The following is a 19,517-nucleotide window of genomic DNA, read 5'->3' on the forward strand; positions in this document are numbered from 1 at the left end:
CATTCAAAATTCATGTTAAACACTATTATTGCAAATTATTATGTGACTTGTTAAGCACATTTTTACTCCTGAATTTATTTAGGCTTGCCATAACAAAGGGCTTGAATACTTACTGACTCAAGACATTTCAGCTTTTCATTTAAAAAAAATAATTAATTAGTAAAAAAAATATAAAAACATAATTCCACTTTGACATTATGGGGTATTGTGTGTAGGCCAGTGGGAGAAAAAAAATCTATATTTAATCCATTTTAAATTCAGGCTGTTAACAACATTTTGAAAAAGTTAAGGGGTGTGAGGACTTTCTGAAGGCACTGTATATGGCATTTCTGCATGTAATCTCCGGGCAACCAAAAAAGACTCCCGACTTGCCCGACAGCAACTGACTTTCAGACCTTAACTTCATCCCTGAGTAGTTTCGAAAACCTGACCCAAGGCAACAGTGAATTTAAGTTTCAATCACGTAAAACCACATAGTCTAATCAAACATTAATTATGACAAAGGCAGAATGAATGGCCTCATGCCAACTGTCATCCATTTGTGCAGATATTTTCCAAACACGGAATGGATTAGCCTAATCAACTTGTAATGCGTCTACTTCAGGGGGTCTTCAATCTTTTCTTGCCCAGGGACCTCCACCCAGGCAAACCAGTTTACCAGGGACCCCGATTATGTTAGCAAAAAATGTTTTGTACATCTTGTCTTATCATCGGGTGAATGGCAAGGAGTAGTAATCGAAATTTTAAAATTAATAGATGTTAGATCGTTTTATGTATTTATTATGTTACACATTATTATTGGAAGAAGTGTAATGTTCAGCTGGTTAAACAAAAGGTTAGCCATGTTTTGGTCAAGAAATCTTACTTTCCGCAGCCGATACTCGCGGGTGCTTTTTCAAAGTCTATGTCAGATACTCCAGTGAGTGTAATTGACTCCATTGAGTGTAATTTGCTCAATATTAGGAGTTGAGAAATAAAGTTGACATCATAAAAACATGTGTATGCCCCTCTTCTCTATTGTAGGTATGCAATTCAAAATTAGTTTATTCTGTTGTTGCTAGTGATATTCAAAAATGTATATATATATCATTGTTTTTTTAAAATATTTTCGCTGACCTCTAGGAGACCGTGCCGTGCACCCGCCCCCCCGAATACCTCTGGTCTACTTTCTCCTTTGTAAATGCTCAACAGACTGGCATCAAATATAGGACACAAATTAACACATATGATAAATAGCTGTCAGAGTCCCCGCCCCACCTCACTTGACACTGAATTAATAGTCTGTCGGGCAGATGAGTTGATCGTGATTCATGACATTGTGCAGTCAATGTGACCTTTGCTTTGGTTGCTAATAGGAAGCTTGGGACTGTGTCCACAGACTGAGGAACTCCGCACAATGCCGCAAGATCATTTAACAGTTGTTAGGTTGGACAGATTATGTTACAACAAACGGAAATCCTTGGTAGCTAGCTAGTTACATTGAAGTACAAAAAGTTACCACAGTTTATAAGCTAGTAAGTATCAGTTTAGTTAGCTATGTAAAGACAATCATTTGTTGTATTGCACATTTGGCATACAACACTGTTTTCAACTTGTCTTTGGCTGGGCAATCTAACGTTAGTCTTTGAAGCAGTCTAGCCAAATCTGTTGGTGAAACAGATTTCCCTTTACATTAGCTGGCTGGCTAACAAACAAACCAAACTAACTAGATAGCTACCTAGCTAGTTAACTTCGTAACCAGTTCTTCTGAATCAAGTGATTGCTTCATCGATTGAAGACATCACAACACAATGTCTTGCAATGTAAGATGAATGCCGTCTGCAACCAGCACCGTACATGAGCTACACTTAGTGGTCAGTGTCAGCCATATTTACTATCCCCGCAGAGAAACGGTGCAGTCGAACCAACAGGGACCATACTCTGGCTGACAAGAAACACATTTTCAAATGAAGACAAATGCCCCAAACCAGTCTCCTTTCCACCCCAGTTTTGAAGAGTCATGTTACGCGCTCGCATAGAGACCTTTTGAATTAATGTTTGTGGCTGGCTTCCTTGTGTGTGAGAATAGCTGTTTGTGTTTCGGAATATCTTACCCGCTTTATTGTGAAATTATAGCAAGATATTTTCCTATCCCGCTTTCTCCCCTGTGCCTCAGTCAGTATCCGTTTGATGGCAACCCTGATTACTGCCAAAAACCATCCCCTCCCCTCCCTCTGCCAAAAAGTGTTACAGCACGATACATAATTGGTGCAATAAATTCTGTCTTCCTGCAAAATAGTGAGTCATTTTGCTTTTCCCGAACCGACAGCTCTGCGCCTGCGCATTTGTTTGACTGCGACACAGAATTAAGAATTATAATACTTTATTCATTTAAAAGGATCTCTATGCTGCGACAGGGCTGGTAACAATTGGAGGACAAGAGGAAAGCTCTTTGAGTAAATTGTTTAATTGACAACCAATTCTTATGCAAAGCATTTTTTTCTATAATTTCTTTGGTTTAATTTGTGAGTTATCTATTCACATACAGGATTTGCCTAAGAAAATATCTGGTTTGCCCACATTTAGAATATAACATTCCGTCAGTTATTTTAAAGTATGTTCATAAAAGTGTAAGCCTTCAGTGTAGGATTATTTGAAAGATGAGGGAACAGAAAGTTGTTTTATGCAGATTTGACAAGATATGCCAAATAATCCAACATTTTTATGAACATGATTAGGCTACATCAATCTACAACTCAGTTAATTATTCTCCTTTACAACATTTTGCTTAGACCTATCATGACCAATTTTGATATGTCCTAGGAATTTTTTAGCAACCATTCCTGAGGTTTAAACAAATGCCTTGAGTGGTGTTTCTTCTTTTGACAGTGTCAACATTATCCCCCTGTCTCGCTAAAGATATTATGACTATCTGGCAAAAGACAACAAAAGTTAATCTTAGCTATGCACAAAATGCTAACTATTCAAACACACCCACCAGTGGAAAAACACAAATGAATGTCAGATTTCTTTTTTACAGACGCTTTTGAGTTGGTCATCCTTGGAAAGTAAGCCACACCCACAAACTCGGCACGTCCAAGTTGGTTGCCATGGTTACGTGTCTTTACATGCCTTTAAACTGTTGCATGATGGATAGGAGATGTTCGCTGCGTTTCTGGATGTTTCCCTGCTCCTCTTCCAGTCTACCCTGCTCGTGCACAATCTCCTCCTTGGAAGAGAGAGGGAAAATGTATGAAAAAGGCATAAAGATCCTATTAAATTACTAGACCCTCACATTAGGAAGGATCGGCCGCGTATGGCGGCAGATTGACGAGGACGGCATTTTCGGAGCTAAACTGTCCAAGACGCACATCCAATAACACATGAAACCTAAAATAATTCTGCCCCAAAATAATTAGCAATTTTCTCAACCAGTGGCATATTAGCTTTTTAGGTGAGCGCTGATGCCACCCTGTAATCATCAGTGCCCACTTTGTCAAAGGCAGGGACAGCAACATATTTTGCTTGTCCATTCCCAGCACGCAGCGAACCACCAACGTTCCGTCATTTTATGTAGCATAGGCTGGAGATAAAATGTATGACAATGTAATGAGATAGACACTTTTTACATCATGATGCAGGTTTCTCCAATCAAATAGTCAGTGGTGGAAAAGGTACTCAATGTCATACTTGAGTAAAAGTAAAGATAAGTAAAAGTCTAAACGTATTTGGTTTTAAATATACTTAAGTATCAAAAGTAAATGGAATTGCTAAAATGTACTTAAGTATCACAAGTAAAAGTAAAACTATAAACCATTTCAAATTGCTTATATTAAGCAGACAGATGGCACAATTGTATTTGTTCTATTTATTGGCGGATAGCCAGTGGTACACTCCAACACTCAAGACAATTTACAAATGAAGCATTTGTGTTTAGTGAGTCCGCCAGATTAGAGGCAGTAGGGATGAACAGGGATGTTCTCTCGATAAGTGTGTGAATTGCGTGTCAGGGAAAATGTAGGGAGTAAAAAGTACATTATTTTGTTTAGGAATGTAGTGAAGTAAAAATATAAGTAAAGTACAGATACCCCAAAAAACTACTTAAGTAGTACTTTAAAAGTATTTTTACACCACTGCAAATAGCCTAACCCAAATGGCGATCAATCAAATAAAAAATGTGCTGTCATGTTAATAAACAACATATCCTAAAAACGGTAACGGTCAAAGTAAAATGGACAATATGGAATGGACAATCACAACTATAGTCCAGGAGTTTCATCCCATTATTATGATCAGTGGTTTCAAGTTTGCATCCATACATTTTTTTACAAGCTGATCCTAGCTATAAAAAAACATTTCAAATAGGATAACTTCTGATAAAGTTGGGTAGCTGATATTCAGAGCTTTGAATAGCCAAATTGATTAGTCAAAGACATCAGGACGAATAAAGCCAACGCAACTGCCTATTTTACAAACAATGGGCCTACCACATGGATGGGCATTCATAAAATTCCAATGCAGGCTGACATGGTAGACTACACCCCAGTAAGCACAAGTCGGCGCAGATGCCCTTTGGACATATCATTTTTGGTGCCGTTCGGAACGGTCTTGATTTCCACATCCATAGACATTGTTTCTTTCCCACATTTTGTTGGTGTTACAAGGTGGAATTAAAATTGATTTGTCGTTTTTTTGTTAACCATCTACACAAAATACTCTGTAAATTCAAAGTGGAAGAAAAATTCGACATTTTGTAAAAATGTATGAAAAGTAAAACATATATCTTGATTACATAAGTATTCAACCCACTGAGACAATACATGTTCTAATCACATTTGGCAGCGATTATAGCTGTGAGTCTTTCAGGGTAAATCTCTACGGGCATTGCACACCTGGATTGTACAATATTTGCACATGGTTCTTTTTTAATTTCTTCAAGCTCTGTCAAGTTGGTTGGTTATCATTGCTAGACAGCCATTTTCAAGTCTTGCTATAGATTTTCAAGCCGATTTAAGTCCAAACTGTAACTAGGCCACTCCGGAACATTCAATGTCGTGTTGGTAAGCAACTCCAGTGTATATTTGGCCTTGTATTTTAGGATATTGTAAGGGTTGCGTAACTGGTGGCAGGGAAGTGAGACACAGGAGAGCAGAACTAGGTAATAGCCGGAGCAGTTTAATACCAAAACCAAAGGCATCAAGAAAATAACAACTTGGGTACAAAACCCGACGTGCACCAGTCAACATGTGCACAAGCACTTACAAACAAACAATACCACACAAAGACATGGGGGGAACAGAGGGTTAAATACACAACACGTAATGAGGAAATGAAAAGCAGGTGAGTGGGAAAACAAGACAAAACAAATGGAAAATGAAAAATGTATTGGCGATGGCTCGAAGACCGGTGACGTCGACCACCGAACACCGCCCGGACAAGGAGAGGAACCGACTTCGGTAGAAGTCGTGACAGTACCCCTGCCCCTTGACGCGCGGCACAAGCAGCGCGCCGACACCGGCCTCGGGGACGACCCGAAGGGCGAGGCGCAGGGCGATCCGGACGGATGACAGTGGAACTCCCGCAGCATTGATGGGACCAACACGTCCTCCACCGGAACCCAGCATCTCTCCTCCGGACCATACCCCTCCCAGTCCATGAGGTACTGAAGGCCTCTCGCCCAATGCCTCGAATCCAGTATGGAACAAACGGAGTACGCCGGGGCCCCCTCGATGTCCAGAGGGGGCGGAGGAACCTCCCGCACCTCAGACTCCTGGAATGAGGGGTTAATACGGTAATCGGGGGGAAGATGTAACCTGTAATTCACCTCGTTCAGTCTCCTCAGGACTTTAAATGGCCCCACAAACCGCGGACCCAGCTTCCGGCAGGGCAGGTGGAGGGGCAGGTTTCGGGTCGAGAGCCAGACCCGGTCTGCAGTGATGGTCTAAACTGGCTTTCTGGAGCAGCACGGCACACAGAAGGTGAACATGGGCGGCGTCCCATGTTTCCTCCGCGTGCCGGAACCAGTCGTCCACCACATGAGCCTCGGTCTGACTCTGATGCCAAGGAGCCAGAACCGGCTGATACTCCAATACGGACTGGAAGGGGGGTGGTTAGTCGAGGAGTGACGTAGCGAGTTCTCGGCCATCTCGGCCCAGGGAACGAACGCTGCCCACTCCCCCGGCCGGTCCTGGCAATAAGACCTCAGAAACATACCCACATCCTGGTTAACTCTCTCCACCTGCCTGTTACTCTCGGGGTGAAAACCTGAGGTAAGGCTGATTAAGACTCCCAGACGTTCCATGAACGCCCTCCAGACCCTCGAAGTGAACTAGGGACCCCGATCAGACACTATGTCCTCAGGCACCCCGTAGTGCCGGAATATGTGTGTAAACAAGGCCTCCGCAGTCTGTAGGGCCATAGGGAGACCAGGCAGCAGGAGGAGATGGCAGGACTTAGAGAAACGATCCACAACAACCAGGATCGTGGTTTTTCCCTGTGATGAGGGGAGATCGGTCAGGAAATCGATCGACAGGTGTGACCATGGGCGCTGTGGAAAGGGTAAGGGGTGTAGCTTACCTTTGGGCAGGTGCCTAGGAGCCTTACACTGGGCGCACACCGAGCAGGAGGAAACATAAACCCTCACGTCCTTAGCCAAAGTGGGCCACCAGTACTTCCCATTCAGACAGATAACTGTCCGACCGATGCCTGGATGACCAGAGGAGGCTGACGTGTGGGCTCAATAGATCAGCCGGTCACGAACAGTAGACGGAACATACAGATGCCCAGCGGGACACTGGAGGGGAGCGGGGTCTGCACACAACACCTGCTCAATGTCCGCGTCCAGCTCCCACACTACTGGCACCACCAGGCAGGAGGCCGGGAGTATGGGGGTGGGATCCATGGGCCGCTCCTCTGTGTCATACAGCCAGGACAGTGCGTCTGCCTTCACGTTCTGGGAATCTGGTCTGTAAGAAAGGGTGAAAACAAAATGGGTGAAAAACATGGCCCACCTTGCCTGGCGAGGGTTCAGTCTCCTCCCCGCCCGGATGTACTCCAGAATGCGGTGGTCAGTCCAGATGAGAAAAGGGTGTTTAGCCCCCTCAAGCCAATGTCTCCACGTCTTCAAAGCCTTGACGACAGCCAACAACTCCCGGTCCCCCAAGTCATAGTTTCCCTCCGCCGGGGTGAGCTTCCTTGAGAAGCATTTCAGGGGCGGAGCTTCGGTGGCGTACCCGAGCGCTGAGAGAGCATGGCTCCTATCCCAGCCTCGGATGCGTCCACCTCCAAAATGAATGCCAAAGAGGGATCCGGATGGGCCAGCACGGGAGCCGAGGTAAACAGAGCCCTCAGGTGACCAAAGGCCCTGTCCGCCTCAGCCAACCACTGCCAACATACCGGTCCCCCCTTCAGCAGTGAGGTAATGGGCTACCTGACCAAAACCTCGATAAACCTCCGGTAGTAATAGGCAAACCCTTGAAACCGCTGCACTTCCTTTACCGAGGTGGGAGTCGGCCAATTACGCACGGCTGAGATGCAGTCACTCTCCATCTCCACCACTGAGGTGGAAATGCGGTACCCTAGGAAGGAGACGGACTGTTGGAAGAACAGACATTTCTCAGCCTTGGCATACAGGTCATGCTCCAACAGTCGGCCAAGCACCTTGCGCATCAGGGACACATGCTCGGCGCGTGTCGCGGAGTATATCTGAATGTCATTAATATACACCACTACACCCTGCCTGTGCAGGTCCCTGAAAATGTAATCTACAAAGGCTTGGAAGACTGATGGAGCATTCATCAACCCATACGGCATGACGAGGTACTCATAATGCCCTGAGGTCGTACTGAACGTTGTCTTCCACTCGTCTCCCTCCCAGATACGCACCAGGTTGAAAGCACTCCTGAGATCAAGTTTGGTGAAGAAGCGCGACCCCGTACATTGACTCAATCGCCATGGCGATAGGAGGTAGCGGGTAACTGTACCTCACAGTTATCTGATTAAGGCCTTGATAGTCAATGCACGGGCGAAGACCTCCCTCCATCTTCTTCACAAAAAAGAAACACGAGGAGGGGGAAGTGGAGGACCGAATGTACCCCTGATGCAGGGATTCGGAGACGTATGTTTCCATAGCCACCGTCTCCGCCTGTGACAGAGGATACACGTGACTCCTGGGAAGTGCAGCGTCTACCAGGAGATTTATCGCACAATCCCCCTGTCGATGGGGTGGTAAGTGAGTCGCCTTCTTTTTGGAGAAGGCGAGAGCCAAACCGGCATATTCGGGGGGAATGCGCACTGTGGTCTGGACTTTCCACCGTAGTAGCACCTACGGAAACCCCTAAACACCTCCCCGAGCACTCTCGCGACCACCCCGCGAGAGCCCTCCACTGCCTCGAAACAGTGGGGTCATGACAAGCTAACCATGGTAGGTCTAGCACCACGGGAAACGCCGGAACCTCCTCCGGTCTCCCTGAGCGCAGTACCTCTCAACTCCATGGGCATCGGAGCGGTAGTGCTGGGGGATAGAACCAACAGACCTCAATCTGGACGTCCGCGGGTAGCCAGCAGGTCGAAGTTGAGGGTGGTGTCTCTGCAGGCCAACTCTCGACGGACGTCCTCGCGCAAACTGCAGCGATAGTGGTCAATCAGGGCCCTGTCGTTCCATCCCGCTCCAGAGGCCAGGGTTCGAATGTCCAAAGCGAACTCCTGTGTACTCCTCGTCCCCTGCCGCAGGTGGAAAAGACGTTCACCCGCTGTCCTCGGGCAGGTGGTTGAAGACTGCCCGGAATCGAAGGGAGAACTCCTCAAAGTAGTCCAGCACCGCATCTCCTTCCAACCATACAGCGTTGGCCCACTCCAGGGCTTTCCCAGAGAGGCATGAGACAAGGGCAGACACCCTCTCACGGCCCGAAGGAGCCGGGTGGATGGTTGCCTGGTATAACTCCAACTTTCAACAGGAAACCCTGGCAGCGGGCAGCCATCCCATTGTACTCCCCGGTGAGGGTGAGGCGAATCCCACTGGAACCGGGTGCTGGGGGAGGTGCTGGAGGAACTCTCCATCTCTCCCAGCGGTCCATAGCTTGGATGACGCGGTCCATGGTGGCGCCGAGATGGTGGCGCATCCTGGATGCGCTCCTCGATCTCCATATCAGTGGCACCTGCTCCTGCTGAATCCATATTCGGGTGTGGTATTCTGTTAGGGGTGGGTAACTGGTGGCAGGGAAGTCAGACGCAGGAGAGCAGAACTAGGTAATAGCCGGAGCAGTTTAATACCAAAACCAACATCATCAAGAAAATAACAACTTGGGTACAAAACCCGACGTGCACCAGTCAACATGTGCACAAGCACTACAAACAAACAATACCACACAAAGACATGGGGAGAACAGAGGGTTAAATACACAACACGTAATGAGGAAATGAAAACCAGGTGTGTGGGAAAACAAGACAAAAACAAATGGAAAATGAAAAATGGATTGGCTAAGGCTAGAAGTTATTGTCCCGCTGAAAGGTAAATTTGTCTCTCTCAGTGTCTGTTGGAAAGAAAACTCAACCAGGTTTTCCTCTTGGATTTTGCCTGTGCTTAGCTCTATTCCATTTTTATTTATCTCCCCCAAAACTCCCCAGTCCTTGCCGATGACAAGCATACCTATAACATGATGCAGCCACCACCATGCTTGAAAATATGAAGAGTGGTACTCAGTGATGTTGTATTGGATTTGTGCCAAACATAAAGCTTTGTATTCAGGACATAAAGTTAATTTCTTTGCCAATATTTAGCCATTTTACTTTAGTGCCTTATTGCAAACAGCATGCATGTTTTGGAATATTTTTATTCTGTACAGGCTTCTTTCTTTTCAGTCTGTCATTTAGGTTAGTATTGTGGAGTAACTACAATGTTGTTGATCCATCCTCAGTTTTCTCCTATCACAGCCATTAAACCCTGTAACTGTTTTAAAGTCACCATTGGCCTCACGGTGAAATCCCTTTACGGCAACTGAGTTAGGAAGGACGCCTGTATCTTTGTGGTGTCTGGGTGTATTGATACACCAGACAAAGTGTAATTAATAACTTCACCATGCTATTCAATGTCTTTTTTGTTTTGTTTTACCCATCTACCAATAAGTGCCCTTCTTTGCGAGGCATTGGAAAACCTCCCTGGGCTTTGTGGTTGAATCTGCGTTTCAAATTCACTGCTCGACTAAAGGAACCTTAAAGATAATTATATGTGGGGTACAAAGATGAGGTAGTCATTCAAAAAGCATGTTAAACAGAGTCCATGCAACGTATTATACAACTTTTTACTCCTGACCTTATTTAGGCTTGCCATTACAAAGGGGTTGAATACTTATTGACTCAATGCATTTCAGCTTTTCCTTTTTAATGAATGTGTTTAAAAAAAATCTTAAAACGTAATTCTACTTTGACATTATGGGGTATTGTGTGTAGGTCAGTGACACAACATCTCAATTTAATACATTTTAAATTCAGTCTGTAACACAACAAAATGTGTAAAAAGTCAAAGGGTGTGAATACTTTCTGAAGGCACAGTGCAGATAAATTCTTCACATTTACTGTTTTACACAATATCTTATCAGAGCACTGGCTAACCATGGTTGACCAACTCCCTGACAAACATGACTGACCCTTGGACCATCATAAGAAGGTTAATCTCAGTTCTAGTATTCTAATACCTAATTCTATGGAAAAAAAGATGCCCTATACCTGGCTTTCAGCAGGACATTGAGCGTACACTTCAGAAAAAGCACATTGGCGTATTCATAGGTGGACGGCTACCTTTTCTGAACAGATGAGGGGTTTTCTGGTAGCCTAGTGCTGAAAGGTACAACTGTCATACACTCCCCAAAAACCCATAATGTCATGTGATCATCCACTAGAAATAAAACTGAACTGAATACAACTTCACATGTAATCTCCTACACTTCAGGAATACACTTCTAATTCTACACCTGGAACTGCATGCATGTTTATGTTTGTGCTACTGTTTGTGTGTTTGTGTGGGTGTGTGTGCGTGTGCGTGTGTGTGTGTGGTTAGTAACCACTACACACCCTGAGTTTACACAGCCCCTTCCTTTCCTTGTCATTCTCCTCTGCCCGTGCACGTAGCCAGGTCTCATTCTGGACTCTGTGTCGCTCAAGCATTTCTTGTAGTTCCTGCAACACCACAAAACCACAAACAAAGCTTCCATCATTCTTCCTGGAAAACCATTATTTCATAGAATAGAAATGATTCAACCACACAAAAAGGGGAACTATTGGAAAGCTACATATTTAGTGAATGAGTGAGTGAATGATAATCTTGAACTATGAGTGAGCCTTTACCTCCTCCTGTTGCTGATGGTGGGCTTGGTGAGATTCTCTCTTGTACTGAAGAGCAGCTGCAGACTGAGCAAGCTCTGACCTTTCTCTACAGTAATGAATAACTTATTGAATGTATGAATTAATGAATGAATGCATGCATGAATTAATCGGTTTGTCAGTCACTCAGTCAATTAATGAAGAGTTTATTGGTCAGGAAAATGTTTGACCTGTTTGTCAAACCTGTTTGTCAAAGGTGATCTGTTTGTCAAACGTTGGACCTAGATTGAAAACATAATACCTGTCAAGCTTCTGAAACTCTCCATCAAGCATGGAGAAAGCTTTATGGATCATATCCATCGCCTCATCTCGGACGGCACTGAAGTCTCTTTGGGCTGTAACCTAATGATGTAACATCAGCATGATAAACATACAGACTACAAGTTGTTATAGAAACAGTATGTGAGCAAGTTGCTACTACCTGGATATAATAGCATGTCTTACAAGGTGGGCTTTTCTTAAGGAAAGTTTGAGGGAGTCAATGAGAGAAAGAGAGTTTCTCAGCCTAGCCACTCTATCTCGCTCGCTCTCTCTTTGACTTTCTCTCTCTGTCTTTCTCCCTTTCTCTCTCTGTCTCTCTTTCTGTCACTTTTTGTCACTCTGTCACTTTCTGTCTCTCTCTCTCTCTCTCTCTCTCTCTCTCTCTCTCTCTCTCTTCCTCCCTCCCTCCCTCGGTCCATGCCTCAGGACTACCTGGCCTAACTACTCTTGCCTGTCCCTGTCCCCACTCCACCCAGCCATGCTACCGATCCAGTTCCACTGTTCATGCCTGAGGCTATGGAACTCTGACCTGTTTCTCCGTACATGCTACTTTGTGCCGGACCTGCTGTTTCAACCCTTTCTCTCTCTAATTATTTTTCGGACCTTCTGTTTCCAACTCTGAATGCTCAGCTATGAAAAGACAACTGACATTTACTCCTGAGGTGTTGAACTGCTGCACCCTCTATTACAACTGTGGTGTTTATTTGACCCAGCTGGTCATCTACAAAAGGTTGAACGTCTTGAAGAACGACCGGGCCATGTACTCTTATAATCTCTATCCGGCACAGCTAGAAAAGGACTGGCCACCCCTCGGATCCTGATTCCGCTCTAGGTTTCTACCAAGGTTCCTGCCTTTCTAGGGAGTTGTTCCTAATCATTGCGCTTCTGCATCTGCATGTGCATTGCTTGCTCTTTAAGGTTTTAGGCTGGTTATCTGTATAGAACTGCCTGACAACTGCTACCGTAAGAACGGTTTTAAAAATACATTTGATTGATTGATTGATTGACTGCTTTAAAATGTTTTACTAAGTTACTACATCATACAGTAACAATGCCTCTATGCAGTTTGATGAACAGTTCACTGCTTTTCATGTGACCCACCTGTGCAAAGGCAGCTGCATCCGTCCTCACAGAAAACAGAGATGGAGACTCACTCAGCTCATACTTGACATTGGGGACCTTTGTCGGCGCGAAGCTGATCAAATGAGAGCGAAAAAGCTTTGTGAAACCTGAAACCTAATTTGAATAACTGTAACTGTGTAGGTGTAGGATCTTAACTTGATCATCCTGTTGAAAAATTACTTTCCTCAAAAGCAGGAAATGTAAAACCTGTAGTGCATTTGGGGTTTAAAAAGGCTTCTAAATTTTGTAATTTCCACAAAAATTCCAGACTTGATTTTCCCTTATGAAAAATATATCAACCACTACAGAAATGTAAATTCATTAAAATCCACACAATAATAGACATTTCCTGTTTTGCTGCAGGACTATTTTTCTGTTGTAGGAGACTGGTTCAGATTCTACATCTGTAGGTTAACATAAAATAACACAGCCAAACCAGAAAAATAAGTCTGCAAAAGAGAGCAAAATGTTAATTGTAGTTTGAATAGGATAGCTGACATAACAAAATACTAACCCATGGCTGACTCCCTGAAGCCCAAACTCAGATAGAATCTCCTTCATCACTATTAGAAGAACAGAAAGGAAGTGCAGAACCGGCTTATCAAATGACATCAAACTCCCAGAGACACGCGAATAAAGGTTGAAGAAAGATGTAAAAGTGTAACGGAATGGCAAAAAACTACCCAAGTATTGGAAATCTTTGAAATTGATCTAGGCTGTGTTACCTGGCTGTCTTTCGGATGGGTTAATCAATTTCATCATCTTCAGGTCATTGAATTCTTGTTCTTCATTTTTGCCACCAAATACATATATCTGCATAATACGAACACCAGGTCATTAAGAGAGAGAAATAGAGGAAGAGATAGACAGATGACACACACGTGCGTGCACACGTATCCAAGCACGCACACACGCACACGCACACACACGCACACACACATGGCTGTGAAGGATGAAGGCTGTATGGTCATGACGGCGGGCCGGAGGAATCCCCACATAGAGAGGCACCTTCCATTTCATCTTAGCTGGAGCGGTGGAGATGGAGTGGGGAGGGAGGGAGAGGGACCAGGGAGGGAGACAAGTAGAGGGAGGGAGGGAGACAGGGAAGAGGGGAAATGTCATTACACGTCAGCTACTAGGCCTTTATCTGTAAACCTGGGATCTTTATTCAAACCGCCGAAAACAAATAATAATTGCTTGAAGGAACGAGGGATGGATTTTTGTGCAAGGACTTTTTCCACATGAGGGCAGCATACATGCAGTATTCAAATGCCCATGCTAATGTAGTGGAAACCGTGATGATGCTGTTTGACTTACCAATGCTTAATTTATGAATTTCATTGGTTGATGTGACTGTTCCATCCTGACTGGTGCATTTTCCACCAAACAAGTAAATATCCTGAATTGAATGATATTCAAATAATAAGAGCATGAGTACATGAATAACACCAAAGTAGACATTCATAGTCCTATAAGGATTTATTGAGTCAAGCATTCTGTTGCTTGGCAATATCAATATCATTTGATATTTTTGGTAGGTGGTGAAGGGGCATTTAGTGTGTTGTTTATACCTTGTCATGATGTGCTGTGAGGGTCTGACCTGCACAGGCCAGGGGCGACTCCCCCTTCACACCATACCTCTGCCACACCAGGGTTTCTGAGAATGACAGGTCACTTTAGTTCACTTCAGCCCCATTCCACTGTGACATTAATAATGCACTATTGTTGTCACAATGAGTTTAGAATAACAACATTACATCATAGTGGTTTTGCTGCTGGTGATTTATTCATAATGTCGGAATAGGCTGTCTGAGGATGAGGTCAGACAAGTTGAGCCCCATTCTGATAATTGCACTGTGACATCAATAATGCACTACTTATGTCACAATAAATGTAGAATTACAACATTACATCACTGTGGTTTGCTGGTAGTGATGTCATTTATGAAGTCATACAACACTCTTAGAAAAAAAGGTGCTAACTAGAACCAAAAAGGGTTCTTTGGCTATCCCCATAAGAGAACCCTTTGAAGAACCCCTATTGGTTCCAGGTAGAACCCTTTTGGTTCCAGATAGAACCCTTTTGGGTTCCATGTAGAACCCTTTCCACCTTTCCACAGAGGGTTCTACATGGAACCCAAAAGAGTTCTACCTGGATCCAAAAAGGGTTATTCTATGGGGAGAGCCACAGAACCCTTTTGGAACCCTATGTGGGCTGTTTGTGGATGAGGTCACTTCAGTTCAGCATCATAGATGCAGCAAAGAGGTCAATGGACCGCAGACCATGAGGGAAAGAAGATGGAATGCTGGATTGGCGCACATACAACAAATCTGATCAAACAAAGTGGATAGTTGTCAAATCCGTCATGATTGATGTATTGAAACAGGCCCACAATGTGGTTACTGAAGTCCTATTTGGATATATTTCTCTGTTTTCACTGCATAACATTTAGAAGTAGTCCCTTTTTAGGTTTAGAAGAAGTGACTGCTAAATGCTAACTACTGTTTGTATAAACTGGTAGCATAGCTAGCACACAGAAATTGTGAGAGGTAGTCAAAGTAGTTTTTAACTATAATGCTGTTGATTGGTGACAGTGACATGAACATGTATTGGGGTTGACCTCCATATAAGGATTATACTCTGATTTTTCCCTCAACATAGTATAAGATACACATATAAACAATAGCCTAATGTAGGCTAATTTTGATGGGTGCAATGAGGAGAATCGGGATCTTCCCCCACAGCATCTTTACCCCACTCGTTTTCATGGAAATTCCATTGTTTTGGTAGAGTTCGATTGACCTCTTTACCTCATCTATTCTGCCAATTCCAATGTGACATCAATAATGTATTATTGATGTCACAATGAGTTTAGAATAACAGCATTACAGCGGTTTGATGTCATTTATGATTCAGAATGACACATTTGCATCACAGTTGTTTACTGAGGTTTTGGTTTGATTAGAACATTCCCCTATTCTAATGATGTCACAATGGGTTTACTAAAATGTGTAAAATGTAAAGAATATCAGCCCATGCAAAGTCTGTAGGAGCACTAGCATTTCTTTACCCGTGTTGAGAACATGAATGTCTTTGTAGTAGCAGCCATCCTCAGCACATCCCCCAAACATGAACACCTGCTCACTGACTACAGCAAACGTGTGGTTGTATCTACAAAGACAGAACATCACAGACACAGGCAAATACTGTAGCAGGCTGCATCTGCAGGATCAGAGCATGTCAACAAGGGATATATTAGGCTGCAGTGTAATCTGTCAAAACTAAAATAAGTGTTCGTACTGACAAAAAACTGGACTGAACTGAACTAAGTTCAGAACTGAAATGAAGCCAAACTTGTTGTCTATAGCCTGTTGTTGCAAGGCAAGGGCTGTGTGAATTTGGATTGGGATGAGGATGAGAGTGCCCGTACTAGACTGTTGGCCGTCCTTGGAACGGTCATGACTGAACCGTGCCAAGTACTGGGGGGCTTCAATGGAGGACAGATGGCATTCAGATATAGTTTCACATGAGGTCGTCCGTTACCCTATTGGTTGCTGTTGTCAACATACTGTGCCATGGCAACCTTTCACGCACACTCTGTGATGGAATGCAGCACAGCTAACAAACAAGTCTTCTGGCGTACAATATCAGCTAAACCCAGCAAATGTAATGATGCATCCTTTCAACAGGAGAATCTTTAGCTCATTTCTGTCATTTGAGACCACTAGTTAGGCTTCTTATGTTTACGATGGTGTAAATTACCTTGCAGATGGCAGAGTGCCAGTGGTCTTGACTGGGGTCCAGTTCAGAGAGACTGAAATACAAGTAGTCACACTCTGAACCAAAGAGACTGAAGAGATGAATTACTCTACATGCATAAATATTTCCTCTGACCTAAGTTAACCTCCTTATCATTTACTTCCTAATCAGTGGGTTCGACCTGACAGCAACAGGGTCACTGATTTGGATGAAAGTGTTTGCTATGCTTGTAAGTGACTATGGCTCAACCCTGGCCCATACTGACCTGTGGTGACCATGGCTCAACCCTGGCCCATACTGACCTGTGGTGACCATGGCTCCACCCTGGCCCACACTGACCTGTGGTGACCATGGCTCCACCCTTGCCCATACTTACCTGTGGTGACCATGGCTCCACCCTTGCCCATACTTACCTGTGGTGACCATGGCTCCATCCTGGCCCACACTGACCTGTGGTGACCATGGCTCAACCCTGGCCCATACTGACCTATTGTGACCATGGCTCCACCCTGGCCCATACTGACCTGTGGTGACTATGGCTCCACCCTGGCTCATACTGACTTGTGGTGACCATGGCTCCACCCTTGCCCACACTGACCTGTGTTGAACACCATGAGGTCATCAGTGGGGACACCGTCTAGGAGCCCACCGTAGACATAAATGTTGTCTCCCACGGAGACGGAACTGTGTCTGATGGTTCTAAGAGACACACCGCCTGTGGCAAGCCGCTCCCACGTCAATGACACTGTAGCAAATGAGACCAGAGGGCACGCTTTACTCCGTGTTAAACTGTGTAGTTTTAGTTACAATAAACTGTACAGCAAACTCAGTAATGAACATCACAATCTCACCCTAAGCATGGCATGGGTCGTGAAAATAATAAACGCTACAGCTACTACTCTTTCAAAGTTGTTGTTGTTAGGGCAATGTTAGTTTGGGGGAGTTAAGCTCTTTCATCATTGACACTGGAAGTGGCAAAGAATCTGGAGTTTTAACCAATTATGTTATCTTTGAGTCGAGGCTGAGTTCCTTCTTATCATCTACACTGCTTCCCTGAAATAACCCAGGGACTCCCTGCCCTGTAATCTTACCTATGTCAAAGCAGTAGACTCCAGGAAGACATTCTCCAGCCTGCGGACTGGCCACTCCTCCAAACAGGTAGAGCTTGCCTTTAACCACACTGCGGAGGCAGGGAGAATATATCTACAGTATATATGTACCATTTTTTAAATGTTATTTAACCTTTGTTTAACTAGGTAAGACAGTTAAGAACAAATACTTATTATCAATGACAGCCTAGGAGCAGTGGGTTAACTGCCTTGTTCAGGGGCAGAATGACAGATTTATACATTGTTAGCGGGATTCAATCTAGCAACCTTTCGGTTACTGGCCCAACGCTCTAACCACTAGGCTACCTGCCGCCCCAAGGGACTTCCTGCCCTGTAATCTTACCTATGTCAAAGCAGTAGACTTAACAGATGTCTCAATGAATGTCTCCATGGTTGATTTGTAGACAAATAGCATACCGTATTAGTATGGTCTGAGGTTCAAATGGTAATTGAGATATCCTAATTGTTAAGATGCTGTATACAGTATATCAATTACCAAAGTGTGTGTCCTTCTCTTGCTGAGGGTACAACCCCATTCTGTGGCATCACCTCCCATGTGATGTGAGTGGCTGAAACTAGAAACATATGGCTGAAACTGAGTAATCATATGTGAGAAATGACATTATATTGCATGTTTAAGAAGGCTTGTATTATGATTAATCTAGACTGTCAATAGGGGTATTTAGTTGTAGCCTACATGTGTTTGGTTGAGCTCATTGAGTATAATAATACTGTACCTGTGAGCATGTAGAAGTCATTCAAATATACTGGCTGCTCCTCCTACAGAACAATGGGAAATACATTGTTAGGTTCATTGCAGTGTTTTAGATAGGCTTACCAATTAGTAGCATAAGGTAGTGAGATTCACCTCATGGGATATGGTGGACACCCCTCCAAACAGGAAAGCTATATTCCCAGCCATAGCTAGCGCATGGCTGTGCCTGGGAAGGTAGAGATTTGTGGAAATGGGAGAAATTAAACATGGAAACAACTATGTTGTTTTTCCATCTGCTTCTAGAGAGGCAAGTTCAGCCAAGTTAAGAAAATACTGGGGGCATACCTGAGGTGATGACGGGGAAAAGCTGAGCGGTCAATGAGAGAAGCACACACACACACACTTACCTGGGGCTTGGCGGTTTACCTTTCGTTTCCTTGGCAACCCAGTGTCCACTTGCTAAGGCCATTCTGTCTACAGAAACAGGCATAAAAAGCTCTAAAGATGATCAATATCTTTTACTGAAAAAGTGCCAACCTGTAGTAATCCTGGTGTTAAATAATGTACCATAAATATTTTGGTGGAGAAGGAATCTGCCCCAGGTGATCCTAGAATAGTTTGCTGGTTAAGCACCGTGTCCTCTTACAGACACACCTTTGCCGTGCAGGTACTGTAAACTGAACACTCTCGTTGCCTAGTGATGACCACAAACAGACCTCATGGAGCACAAACTACCAGTAAAGCAATACGTTGCACATGACTTACCCACCTGGTATACACATTTGAGCATGCAATAGACATTTACCATGAACAAAATGGACATTGGTAGGCGGCGCTTCATTCAATTACACCTGCAAGGAAAACAGGCAATGCATAATTTTCTACTATATGGAAGGTTGTCCTAAAAGCATCGGAGCAGTAATAAAATAAATGTAATCTTAATCCTATTTTTGACATGGTATTTCTGGGTAAAACACCTAAAATGCAATATATGTTACCTCATTTGGCTTACCAAATATTTATTTTACCTTTATTTAACCAGGCAAGTCAGTTAAGAACAAATTCTTATTTTCAATGACGTCCTAGGAACAGTGGGTTAACTGCCTGTTTAGGGGCAGAACGACAGATTTGTACCTTGTCAGCTCGGGGGGTTTGAACTTGCAACCTTCCGGTTACTAGTCCAACGATCTAACCAC

At 44.0% G+C, this 19,517-nt stretch overlaps 2 protein-coding genes across 5 annotated transcripts in view; both read right to left on the minus strand.

Annotated features, from left to right (window-relative positions):
- Nucleotides 1-2,231, minus strand: part of LOC112257406 (spindlin-Z) — a 16,881-nt gene extending 14,650 nt beyond the window's left edge. For both annotated transcript variants that reach the window (XM_042326587.1, XM_042326585.1), the window contains exon 1: nucleotides 2,094-2,231. The gene's annotated coding sequence lies outside the window, so the exon portion shown is untranslated. The remainder of the gene's footprint in view (nucleotides 1-2,093) is intronic.
- Nucleotides 2,232-2,415: 184 nt separating this feature from the next.
- On the minus strand, nucleotides 2,416-19,357 carry zmp:0000001301 (rab9 effector protein with kelch motifs). Of its 3 annotated transcripts, XM_024430938.2 has the most exons (19): nucleotides 18,889-19,357; nucleotides 18,729-18,795; nucleotides 18,475-18,547; nucleotides 18,344-18,386; nucleotides 18,103-18,181; nucleotides 17,589-17,677; nucleotides 17,096-17,242; nucleotides 16,501-16,552; nucleotides 15,809-15,909; nucleotides 14,310-14,395; nucleotides 14,056-14,137; nucleotides 13,678-13,763; nucleotides 13,464-13,551; nucleotides 13,253-13,301; nucleotides 12,718-12,811; nucleotides 11,597-11,697; nucleotides 11,320-11,404; nucleotides 11,047-11,151; nucleotides 2,416-3,208 (listed from the first exon to the last, which is right to left on the minus strand). In XM_024430938.2, exons 2-19 carry the CDS (start codon nucleotides 18,788-18,790, stop codon nucleotides 3,104-3,106), a joined length of 1,527 nt encoding a protein of 508 aa, XP_024286706.1. In that variant the 5' UTR covers nucleotides 18,791-18,795; nucleotides 18,889-19,357; the 3' UTR covers nucleotides 2,416-3,103. The 3 variants fall into 3 exon arrangements, with proteins under 3 accessions (XP_024286706.1, XP_024286705.1, XP_024286707.1); XM_024430937.2 differs by having other exon boundaries at nucleotides 18,729-19,357; XM_024430939.2 differs by having other exon boundaries at nucleotides 18,667-19,357.
- Nucleotides 19,358-19,517: the final 160 nt, after the last annotated feature.

This window comes from Oncorhynchus tshawytscha, linkage group LG09, assembly GCF_018296145.1.
Source record: "Oncorhynchus tshawytscha isolate Ot180627B linkage group LG09, Otsh_v2.0, whole genome shotgun sequence".
Lineage (NCBI taxonomy): Eukaryota > Metazoa > Chordata > Actinopteri > Salmoniformes > Salmonidae > Oncorhynchus > Oncorhynchus tshawytscha.